The sequence below is a fragment of the Eleginops maclovinus genome, chromosome 14 (genome assembly GCF_036324505.1).
Source record: "Eleginops maclovinus isolate JMC-PN-2008 ecotype Puerto Natales chromosome 14, JC_Emac_rtc_rv5, whole genome shotgun sequence".
NCBI lineage: Eukaryota > Metazoa > Chordata > Actinopteri > Perciformes > Eleginopidae > Eleginops > Eleginops maclovinus.
In genome coordinates, this window is record NC_086362.1 from 7,755,792 (window position 1) to 7,768,375 (window position 12,584).

The 12,584-nt window shown below is 40.5% G+C and overlaps 1 protein-coding gene across 1 annotated transcript; it reads right to left on the bottom strand.

Moving 5' to 3' along the window:
- Window positions 1-3,695: 3,695 nt before the first annotated feature.
- LOC134875809 (myozenin-2-like) lies at window positions 3,696-12,353 on the bottom strand. Its single transcript, XM_063900474.1, has 6 exons — window positions 11,921-12,353; window positions 11,076-11,168; window positions 9,396-9,562; window positions 7,464-7,602; window positions 4,548-4,731; window positions 3,696-4,157 (listed from the first exon to the last, which is right to left on the bottom strand). The coding sequence occupies exons 2-6, from the start codon at window positions 11,158-11,160 to the stop codon at window positions 3,932-3,934; spliced, it is 801 nt and encodes a 266-aa protein (XP_063756544.1). The 5' UTR covers window positions 11,161-11,168; window positions 11,921-12,353; the 3' UTR covers window positions 3,696-3,931.
- Window positions 12,354-12,584: the final 231 nt, after the last annotated feature.

The following is a 12,584-nucleotide window of genomic DNA, read 5'->3' on the forward strand; positions in this document are numbered from 1 at the left end:
GCCAAAGGGTTGACTGTGATATATTTCTCTGCTGTGTTTGCCGTATCCACGGTAGCTGCAGGGTACAGGGGAAGCATGCTGCTGCCTCACTGCACTACTGTCTGTTAGGGAGACCCTTCATTAACTAAGATAAGGCACATTTATTATTGATATCATCAAACATTTGCCATGTCCTTTCATTCTTTGCATTAATGACATTTAAAGCTGCTCTTTCCCAGCTATCTCAGATCAGAAAGCAGCGTAGGTCTTGGTACGTTTTTTGTTGTGTTAGCAAGTTAATAATTCGCCATTGATTATTAACCAAAGAGGGGATGTTAACAAATATTGACCAGTGAGGTATATAGATGAGCCCCTGAGGTGAAAGTCAGCAACTGGATTACTCGTGGAGAACTAGGCTCTAATTGGTCTCGAGGGCTTTTGCAAGTCAACAGGAACACAATCTTGAAAGTTCATTCGTCCAAACAGGCTAATTACTCCCTGGCTGTGTGCATCCTTCCATAAAGTGGTTTCTACAGAGGGGACTCTCTGTGCACTTAACCTCTCTGCACTTGATGAAAAGGAGTGCACATTGCTCAACAATCATTTTCTGTATGTGTTTGTTTATCTCCGAAAAATGTGCACACAGACAGACAGCACTTCTGTTTCAGGATGATCGTGCGCAGGCATCCACTCTGCTGTCACTGGTGCTGAACCCAGTTTAACCCATTGCGTCATTTCACCTCATTTCAGGAGAGGAATGTGTGCCCCGACACCCTTCACCTCACCTCATCTGCAACTCAACACCGCCCACTGACCCCTGGGATGCTTTATTTTCACTTATATTTTTAGATATCCCATTGGGCTTTGCAATTTCCTGTAGGAATGAACACCTGCTGCACACATCCATCAGGCTGGACAAATCCAGCATTACATGACAAAGACACAAATGTTGACACACCATTAGCTGTTTATGGATTTTTATGTCAGTAGGTCACTTTAAAACATCACACGGTTAATCCCAGATTAACAACGTGTATTGTAGAAGATTTTATTACAAATTCCATACCAAATCTAACTGAAGACAATATGTGTTCTGAAACCTTCAAGAAAACAATTCCATGCCCGAGCATACTCACAGAAGAGCTCCTGGGATATTGGTTGGTCAACCTTTCAGGAGAGTGTGTCAGCAGCAGGCTGCACACTCAGGGCTCACTGCTGTGTGTGCAGATGGAAACCCCAGGGACTTTAGCTTTAAACATGACAGTGAATGCCACAGCAGCAAAGTCGTTGTTAACTGCTGATAAAGTGGTGAAGGCCAGCTGCTCAAACACACTGAGGGTACAACACATTAGAGGTCACATGACTTAGTCCCTCAAATTGGATGACATGAGACTCAAGCTGACAAAATAAGAAAGATTTGCAACTCAACTTAGACTTAAAAATAAGTACCTTGTGACTTTACTGAAACGTGGGCCTCTTGGCTTGAAAATACTTGATACCTTCCTTTAAGCCAAAAGATTGCTTTTCATTGAATTTAAACTGATTTGGTCAAATTGCTGATAAAAACCATGAAAAAATAACTTTATGTTGCTGAGCAGCAGATAAATGATACCAAAGATAATTTTGTAAGCATAGAAAAAAACAGTGTCTCAACAAAAAATGTATTACAGTATGCACAAGATGCAGGGGAAAGACATTACAGACAGAGACGTATTCATTCTTATACACTTCAGGACCTGCAACGCATAAGTTGAATGATGCTATTATGTCAAATGTGTTCTTCTTGCACCTGTTGAGCACATAAATACAAGTTACCCATATTATCAAGCTTCTTGTTTACAAAAACACACCACTCCGGTGTTTGTGTTGTTTCTCTGTCCCTTAAAGCACTTTTAAAGGATTGCCCTGCATTTTAGCTGACCAAGCCCCCACCATGCTATCACCTCACTTTCCCTGATGCTCTTATCCTCAGAGATTTAGGAAGACTTAACATGTGGGGAGGCTCAAAGACTCCACAAGATTGCAGCTTCAGCCTTTCAGTGTGGGACACTCACTCCACCCAGTCCACTGATTGTCCAGAGCTGTGCCCTCACAGTTTAACATACTCTCTGCTGTGCCCTCACATGCCAAAGCAAACAGCCTGAGGGGAAACTGGTTACAGTCAAAGACTAATGATCAAATTGTCTGGCTCCCGAACACTCAGCCCTCCCTGATCTCACTGCCAATCATATTTCCATTGCTGCATTTTGATAATGGCTACAATCAGAGTTCACAGAGAGGTCATGCCTGCCCTTGATAAAATCAGTATTGGCTGTAGTTATTGGCACACTGTGGGATGTTGGGTAGTGAACTTAGGTCCTTGTGAAGAAAGGAATTCAAAAAGGGAACGGCACATTCCTAAGGGTCTCCTACGGAGGCGAGGAATGCTGATGCTGGACTAAAGTACGTCTGGAGGATGTCTGAAAGCATTTATTAAATAATTTAAAAGAGAGAGGATATCTATACGTTTACTAAATTAAATATCCTTGCTCGTATCTAATCAAACGCATTTCTATTTTCGCTTAAGTAACTTTCAGGATGAAGCGGCATCTCTTTAGTTACAAATGGGTATTCGTATGTGAATTGGAATTATACCCAGATGCTTTGTCAGGAAAAACTAAACATTTATAAATCATACAGAAAAGAAACAAAAAATATGAAATAAAGAATAACCTAAAAAGAAAGTGATGTTGGCCTTGGATAGATGACACTTATCCCATTGATATTGAACTTGAGTAAATCTATGATAAGCACTCACAGGAGACCAGTTTAAATGACTGTCTCCACATAAACAAATGGCGAAGCACTTTTAATCACAGGTGTATCTACTGGATTTGCTCTTTTCTGCCTTTAACCTTGGACTCAAATGGTCAGTGATTACACAAAGAGATTAAGATAATGTAAACGGAAAAAGGAAGTGGAGCTTTAAAATATTTGAACTTGTCCACTCAAGCTTTCTTCAGATAATAAAATACCACAGTTTGTGAAGCAGCAATCAAAAAAATGGTTAGGTGTTGAAGACAATAAAGCGACACATCAAAGTAAGTGTATTTTTCATGCTTAATTGAAGTTAGTACAGTAAGTAAGTAAGTAAGTAAGTTCATAGTTTATATAAGGACTCAGCGTCTTGAAATTCAAGACAAGTCTTAATAACAAACAAGTTTAGCTGAATCATTATGAATGGTCTGAACAGCTCTTGTAAAACCTGCTGCTAACTTTCAGTCAGTCATGGCTGTAATGGCAGTAATGTCTGCAATGAGTTCCTAAGTGTTGTAGTAATACCAGACGGGCAGATAAGGAGTAGGCATGGCTCATCAAGTGTATGTGTCTCTCACATTTAAGGTGAGAGACACATCCTTCATGTCATTGAAACATCTAATTTGTCAGGCGCGTAACCTTGAGGTGTGTAACAGAGTCTCACATATATATATCTGCTCTCTCACACCATGCCACAAGTGATGGCTTTGCATACAACTTTAATACACTTCATTCACTCAAGTGCTTCTTCAGTGTCGCTCACACACTCAATGTGAAATGATCACCTGGGGGCATGCTGTGGAGTCAGTTACAGATGTGCATCCAAAGCATCTCATATATCTCACATATAGTGTGTGCATTTAAGGTTAGGGGCAGAAAGTTAAAGTAAAGCATTGAAAAGAAAAAAAGAAAAACGGATGTTAGTTCTACACAATTTTATTGAGCAAAAAGATAAAATACTCTTATGCACATTAATATACAATAAACTACTCCAGTGGTGTCCCTGCCTACTCTACAGGGTGTTTTTAAAGAAGTGCAACTGTTTACATCCCTAGAAACCATAGGATGCTGCTTATATGGTAACATTGTAACCTGACAGCAACATATCCCCCCTCCCTCCCTGACCTCTCTTAATCTCTGTGACCTCATTCTGCATTCAAAGGTCGTCTGACTCAGGGATGAGCATTGGATCGAGGGGAACAGCGGGGACGGGCAGTGGATCACCCGTTGACACCCAGCCCAGAGCGGATCTGTTGAAGGACGGTCGATCCACCCCAGCGTCGCCCTGCAGCTCAGGACACTCGGGTAGGTGCTCCACCTGCAGGGTTTTGATGGGTGCAGGCTGGGCAGCCTTGCCAAAGCCCCCGAACGGAGTGGCCACCCTGGAGGTGAGTGACAGTGCTTTAATGAGAGAGACTGCAGTGACATCTGAAGTGATCCAACTAATTAAACACAAGCAAAGACTCTGACCAGAGGACTGATGCTGAGAGAACTGCTGCTGACTCAAAACGTCAATAATTCACACCCTTACTCAAGCTAATCAACCCTGTGTCCAACAACTTTACATTCCCAGACCATAGAAATCTTCTGGATTAATATAAAGTTGCAGTTAAACATTTAAAGGTTGTAGAGGGTCAAAAACCCAACAAAACTCAATTAGGTTTAGTAAAGATTATGGTTTGGCTTGAAATAAGAAAGTATGTTAGTTGTGTTGAACAAAAGTTACACTTCAAATTTGTTCAATACTTGCTGTCCAGGTGTGAAGTTGTTACCTGTTGAAGCTCTTGAAGCCCGGCAATTCAGGTCGTGGCTCGGGCTCAGATATCTGGAGGTTCAGATTTTGAGTCAGGGAGGGGTCACCGTTGATGGCCTGCTGCCAGGGGGAGTGGTAGGACTTCGGTACAGCTGTACTGTTGAACTTCTCCGGAGGGATGTCTTTCAGAGGACCCGCGTAACCTGCAGGGTGTACAGCAGAGACACATGGTTAGTAAGAAGTGAAACAAACAAAGCAAAAAGAAACATGCTGCCTTAAGACATCTGATCCTTCTATTTGATGATGAAAAGTTTCCTTCTTGCTACTATATAAAGTATTTCGTGCGATCTAAGCAGTAATTGCAAAAGTTGAAACCTTGAAACCTTGAAAAGTCATATCATTATCATTTTCATTTGGTTGACGATATCCTTCAGTTATGTTCTGTTTCTTACCTTGATTTTACATTGCATAATATTAATAACATTGGTGTTTAAGATTTTACTTTTGCACCACTTTGTACAATGTGCTTTGGCAACACATGTTTTAAAATGACCATGCCAATAAAGCTTGTTTGAATTACAATTTGAGAATAAGTTACGGAGAAACAGATGAGAGACATTTATAGATATGTGTGGAATTTGGTAGCAAGTTGATTTTTGTGTAATTTGCATTGAAATGTCTTAAAACATCAAATGTGTGTTCATATGTAATTAAATATGTTGTTGTTAACATGTAGGTCTAAATAACAATCGAAGCATCTTCCTGCTTTTTCTGTATATGCGTTAAAGTTCACAGCAAAACAAATAAAGGGGTGTGTGTGTATGTGTGTGTGTGTGTGTGTGTGTGTGTGTGTGTGTGTGTGTGTGTGTGTGTGTGTGTGTGTGTGTGTGTGTGTGTGTGTGTGTGTGTGTGTGTGTGTGTGTTGATGGGAGAGGCCTTTCCAAAGCACTATCCTTCAAACCCGGCTGCACTCAGGGGGGCTCTGCCTGCCGAGCCTTACATAACGCGGGGCGTCGTGTCACGTCCTAACCTCTCACAGAGAACAATCCCCCTTCCTGAGTTTATGTTCTGCCCGAGGAGGAAGCAGGAGAGACCAAACACACCCGCGGGGAGGTGTACGGATTTCGGGGGGGGGAATCTATTACAAAACATAAAAGATTTTCTGAGGCCATGGAATATTGTTCCTGTGGTTGTACATTTGGCTGGGTTGATATTTGTGTGGGAAAGGACTGTCAGACAGTCTGTGCTCTGTGTGTGGAGATAAAAGGCCTGAGAGAAACAGCACAGTGGCTTTGGGAGCGGAAATGTTCTTTACAGCTTTCGAAAACATTTAAATGTGCCAGAATTTTAAAAAACGATCCTCAAACCACAGACACATTCCATATTTTTTAGTTTTGGGAATGATACAAAACAACTAAAATGTGCATAACTCTATGTTACATGTATTTGCTTACTCCTGAATTTTAATCATGTTATTTCTATTTCTCTTGTACTGTTTTCTATTTCATTTAATGTTATAAGTAGTTTGTATGTTGCACTGCAGAAGTGCAACATACACAATCTGTTCAGATTTTCCAGATTGCCAAAACTGCGCTGCAGCTATTGTGCATTTGACAATAAAAGCCTTGAATGTTTTTAGAAGGTTTTAGCACCCGTGCGTTCCATGGTTAGTTATCACATAAGGTTGTTTCAGCATCTTCTCTGCCAATTTCTGTCTAATTTGAGCTATTATCTAAAATACATCACTGTAGCCTGGTAGAGACGTTTTGCAGTTGGGGCTTGGAAAATGCACCCCTGGCTGGATGCTATTTAAAGAGTTCCTACCATTCGATACCTACTGCTGTCTGGCCTGATTTCAGAGTGACTTCATTAAGATTGAAGGTTGGTGTCCGGTCCTGAGCTCCAGAAATAACAGCCCCCCTCCCCTTGTGCAGCCCTTCACCTCCCTAAACCAGTATCGGTTTTGTGTCAACTGGGCAGAATTGAGCCACGAGGGAGGATGTGAGAGCAAAGTTTGATGCTATCAGTGGCATAAGAGGCAAACAGGAAACACTTCCCGTGGGTAAAACTCAACAATTTGTAAAGAGATGGTCAAAGCAGATTGTAACGAGAAGGAGGAGGAGAATGACAGAAATGTGGAGGAGTAGATCTGAAACAAAGGAAAGGGAGGAAGATAGAAAAGGAGACAGGCGGAGAGAAAACCTGTAATCATGTTTTGCCTGCACCTTGCAGATTTTAAGCTTAAAGAAACTGTTTTTCTGCATGATCAAAGCTGCGTGAGTACACACAATGAGAAACAGTTGAATCCTTATCAAACACCACAGCACATCCAGTGCTTTGTGGAGGGCACACAGTCTTCCCTAGGAGCTTTTGTACTGTACATTCATTGCAGTACAGAAAACACTGCCCAAATTATTCCAAATATCTCAATAAAGCCAAAAATGTACGTGAGATAACAGAGGCTACAGTAGATAAGATACTCTGCTCAATGGAAACAGTTCCTGGTGTATATAGGGAGCAGGGGTCACATACATTTGTTCTAGGCTGACCCGGAAGTTAACATCAGATGGGCTCCCTCGAGAAAAAGCTGATGGGATTTTTTCTTTTCACTAACGTTAGGCTATAAAGGAACTGCAGCATGATGACATGACTTCTCGTCAGCAATGCTAAGCTAAATGTGGATTATGTTCGGCATGATGACATTTAGTTGTCTCATTTGGATATTTCGCAACCATCCTTTTTAACTTCACTAGTGGGGTATTTACTCAAAAAAACTTGACTCCCAGAAGAGGAATCAGGCAGTGCTACCTCTTTCTTGCTCCACTCTATTGTTCAGAAACAGAGGCAAAGTAAGGTCACTGAGTGGAGTGGAGGTTAGCTTCAGCACCTGCTTTGGGGTTTTGGTCAATGAGCTTTGGGTCTTATCTGTTCTTACCTGGGGCGATGCTGTCTGGATTTGGCACTGTGGTCGTGTCTGGCGTGTCGTTTGTCACAGCAGGCGACTGGTCCACGTTGTTCTCATCATTTTGGCCATCCGTGGCACAGCCATTCTCAGTTTGCGAAACTATTGTGCTCTAAAAGAAAGGTAAGGCAAGAGTGTAGAGGTAAAAATAATCGAGTGGAAAGAAAACATCAAAAATCAACACTTTGGAATTTAACTTGATCTATTTGGGTCTGTAGACTTCTTCTTTATCCACCACAAGTTAGCATTAGATGATGTAACATTTCAGAAATATTATTATCCTCTGAATGTAAGTAATTAACTTTTATTAACTTTAATGTCCATTAGCTAACATTTTGAATGTATTTACCTGTAGTGTCTCCCCTAAACACATTTACTGTGCTGGTTGACATTACATTTTCACTCCTGAATGGTATGGAAATATAGACGTATACATTTTGATTTTGATTTAACATGGAAAAAACGATTATATTTTGGAAGATTATTGAATAGAATTGAAAGCCCCAAAACAACTATTTAGTAGACCTTATAGTGAAATGGTCTCATCAAAAAATTCTCATGGCATAGTGGATTATTGTTTTTACAAACGGCAAAAATAATTAGCTACATCCTAAATGTTTCTGTCACATTTGGATCCATTGAATTAAAACGGAAAATATGATTTGCATGCTCAGTTTACATTGCTGCTGCTGGATTTTTTTCTTCTTCACCCAAATACAACAGAGACTCTGTCTGTGTGTCCACTTTTCTCCAACATTACAAACATTGTTCTGTGGTCTGAGCAAAGCTTTCATCCGTCTGAAGGATATTTATGATTATTAACTCCAGGACTTCCTCAGGAAATGTTGACAACTTGAAACAAAATCCTTCCGCTGCCTCGAGCCATAAACAAACCAAAGATATGCGAGTTATTCTCACTTCAAAGATGAGTCCAGAAAGCTCCCCGGAGCATAATAATTATTTTATCTATGGACTTCATGAGAGTCTGGAAAAATATACAAGGCCACCACACAACTAAATGAAAGAGGATCTAACCAGTGCTACTGACTAATTAGATATAACAAGATATAACAAGGAGGTTTATCTTGATTCAAATTGGAACAGAAATTGCTTTATGTGTGGCCAGGTCAGATAGCTAAGAAAAGCTCTGCTAAGAAAGAAAACGCCGACTTGGCACCCTGCCCATCAATACACTAAAGGACATTAATAATGTTCCTTATGACCGTAATTCATAACTACTCGGTGCCACTCCATGTGTGAACACGAGTGAAATAAACACCTTAAGTGCTCAATCTTTCCCACATATTCTCTGTCAGGATGTAAGATATTGTGCGAATGTCTTTCGAGGGATGGAGGAAAGAGATCTGGATGAAAGGATAAATATTCTCAGAAAAAAACAGAAGGACCTCTGATATTGTTGCAGTCAGTGCTTTATCATTGTGTTTTTTAAAATCAATATAATGTACTTCGAATTTATGTGTATTAAAAAACACATCTAACGATTTAATTTCCCAAAACTAATCCTGTAACAAACCATCTATTGACTAGAAGAGCTCAATTTAAAGCATGTAAATCTATAAGCGTTTATAAGTTGTCTTTACTTTAGATTAGATATACTCCATGATACCAGTTTTTTTCATTTTTGGGAGGGACATTTTTTGAAACATTTTTACAACTTTATTTAAACAAATATATATTAGTTTTTATTTATTTGGATTTAGTTTTTTGGGGATCATTTTAAATTGGGATTCTTTTTATTAACTATAATTAGAGAAAGCTATAGGCAGAATAAATCCAATTTTCAGCATTTTTCTTTATGTTTACAGGGGTGTCATTAAAGTGCTACAGAGGTTTTGTTTTTCCATGTATATATGTTTTTGTATGTCTTCATCACATTTGTCTTACATTGATCTGGACGTTGGTTTCATTGTGGATGCTCTCAAAAGTGTATTTCTCAGAGCGTCTCTGGCGACTCTTGAAGAGGCGTGAGCCACGGTTAGAGGTGAGGGAAAGCTCCTCCAGCATGATGTCCTTCGGCATGTTCACTTTCCTCCCAAGATCCATCTCCACATCTGGACACAAGCAGACAAACAGAGAGCTTGCGTGTACAGTATGTACTTGTAAATGTTTCTGATTTCTGACAAGACAAATGTATTTTCCTTTCGCTGATACTCCCACCTATCAAACCTCATTGAACACAAGTGATATTCACACAGAAACAGCCCTGAACATGTACTGCTGACTTGGTACTTCTGCCATTATGATGAATGAGCAATTATCTGCCCTCCTAATCCTCTCATGTCTGCTGCTTGTTTTGTGGTTAGCGTGCTTGCTACTGCATACTGATCATGGAGATGTCACAGGCCTATATCCAAGAGTGAGGTGAATAATTTGCCAGAATATCTCTCAGCTGTCAGTAGCCTTCAGGCCAGTTGTCCTCGCCCTGAAATAGCGTGTTTAAATGGACAACGACAAAGGGATTAGTTACTTTGGCCCATAAAAATATTCATTTGCTTATTTATAGTAGGGTTCGTAGAAGGGAGGGTTGGCAGCAGCTGCACCAGCCAATGTTGGACTAACTTTCTATGAAGGCACGTTTGCAGCAAAGGGAACATGTCTGAGAATTAAATGTGAACTCTGAGTAATGGTGTTCAATCTGTGAGGGATTAAAAGAAAGTGTATGATGGCAAGATGGGAAGAGGAAGAGAGAAGGTTGTCAGGTCATCGTTTGAGCTAATTCCTATCTATTAGTATACACATATTATAATATATTCAATCTTCATTCATATTTTGATGGTCCTTTTCATCTTAGGAAGATGTGAGAAGATTTTAGTGCACATATCTTTATTTACAGTGATGATACAGTGATTCTTAATGAGATTGTTTTTTACTTAGATTTGATGATTCATCGAAATTACTAGTCTTTAGATAAATATGTTTATTACCTGCCATGTTTAAGGTAAAAAGGGACAGAGAATGTTGGCGCTTAGAATGGATGGTGACATACAATGTGTTCCATCACAAAGGTGAGATGAAAACAGAAGCCTTTTTTAATGTTATTCAAGTTGGCTTGGTACTCAAGGTTATTTTAAATGCCGCTTCGCCATTGAGAATCTTTTTTCAGCTTAACTCAGAAAAAATGGAAATCATAGATACATTCTATGCTTTAAACGCAGACTTAAACCTCCCACTTAGACAAATGAACTTTACACAATTTAAATGTTATAGTTACTGATATTTGTGGAGGTATTTTAATTTTATAGATGTGTACTTTGATCTGTTTTATAATTGTTAGTTTGATAGAGAATATTTAAGTGTTTGTTGACTGTTATGTGTGTACCTGCCCAGGGACTGATGATGGAAATGAGCTAAATCTGGCATCACTTCTCCTTTTGAGTTTATTGTGTTTATGTGAAAGGTCTTTTTTTTAATAATGACATAATAATAATAATAATAATAATAATAATAATAATAATAATAATAATAATAATAATAATAAAAAAGCAAAGAAACGATGCAACAGGAGAAGCTGAGAGGTCAAAGGGATCAGGAAACAAGGAAGTGAAGCAGAAACGATGGAGCTACCTTCCTCGATGGATTGAACCTCCCTGCAGATTGCTGCCGCCTGCATCTTCCTCTCGCTGGTCGTCATGGTGGAAAACTGAGACATGGCGGCCCCTGAGGGAAAGGAGTGTGAGGCCCACCGGAGACAAAGCCCATCAGTACAAGCTGTTCAAACACACAAAGAGACACAAAAGCAAGACACCAGGGATGCATGTCGACCATCGATTGGCCAACATTGAACATCCACACCACGCGCACATACCCAGCAGCAGATAGGATTTATTGGGGCAGTTAAAAGGGCAAAGTTAGCACATCCCTTTAAATAACCTTGGGCTGTTAAACGCCAAGCACATGCTCTTCAAACATGGCAACCAGCTGTGTCAGGGCTCTAAGAATCGATATGTTTGAAATGAGACAAGTGGGCTGAAAGGACACAGACAGAGAACATGGAGCAGTCACAGCAAACCCACAGACACACAAAAACATACACACAGGGAGCACACGGAAAGTTTACACCGAGGTGTCAGAGAACACAAAGGTCTCATGTTCACAACGTTCCTTAAAGGAACAAAAGAGCTTTTCATAGCCGGGGTCCATTCAACAAGCAAATAACTTCAGCATAAGGAAATCATTGGCTGTACAGATAAAAGAATAATATGTAATTTTTATCTTCAATAAAATCAGCTTCGTTCATTATTCTCCACATAAACACTCCAGAGCAATAAGAGATTAACAGATGCATTTATCCGAAACTTTAAAGACCATTTGAGAATGACAGGAGGCAAGCTGTGTGACAGGAAAATGAATCATGTTTGATTTAAAGTGAAAGAGAGAGAGTGAGACAGCACACCTGTGGGGGGGCTTACCTGTCCTGAGGACCCTCAGGGAGGAGTCTGGAACTGCGTCTGTCTCCTCAGGTAGGAAGTCAGAAAGCTGAGAGGGTCACACTGGGAAGTGGACCCGAGTGGGTGCTGGTGCTCCCGGGCACTGGGCTTGTGTTGGGAAGAGGGACTGGATGAGTGGGTGGGTGTCAGTCCGACTGTTGTCTTTGGTATGTAGTTCACAGGCGGAGGGGGGACTAAATTTAGACCACTACTGCTCACTCTGCCCTCCATCTAGCTGTCTCTTTACTGCCAGTGTAAGATGATCTATAATACTGGTTTGAAACCAGGCATATCTCCTGGAATTATTTACATTATATCAATCCAGCAGTGGCTCAGTCAGTAGGGGCTTGGACTGGGAATCGTAGGGTTGCCGGTTCAAGTCCCCAAAACAGACTTGAAATATGGAAAGTGGACTGCTACTTGGAGAGGTCCCAGTTCACCTCCTAGGCCCTGCTGCGGTGCCCTTGAGCAAGGCACCGGACACCTCCAATCCCCCCTCCCCATTGCTCCCCGGGCGCTGCACAATAGCTGCCCACTGCTCCTAGTACTAGGATGGGTTAAATTTTCTTGAAGTCCAAGGTGATGTCTTTAAATGTTCTGAGATATTCACTTTTATAGGATATAAAACAAAGAAAAGTATTCTTAA

Excerpts from the sequence above, each read along its gene's own strand:
- LOC134875809 (XM_063900474.1), bottom strand. The coding sequence starts at position 11,160 with ATGTCTCAGTTTTCCACCATGACGACCAGCGAGAGGAAGATGCAGGCG. Across the intron at positions 7,603-9,395 it reads AAACCAACGTCCAGATCAAT|AGCACAATAGTTTCGCAAAC; the intron begins GTAAGACAAATG and ends CCTTTCTTTTAG. Across the intron at positions 4,732-7,463 it reads TCCAGACAGCATCGCCCCAG|GTTACGCGGGTCCTCTGAAA; the intron begins GTAAGAACAGAT and ends TACACCCTGCAG.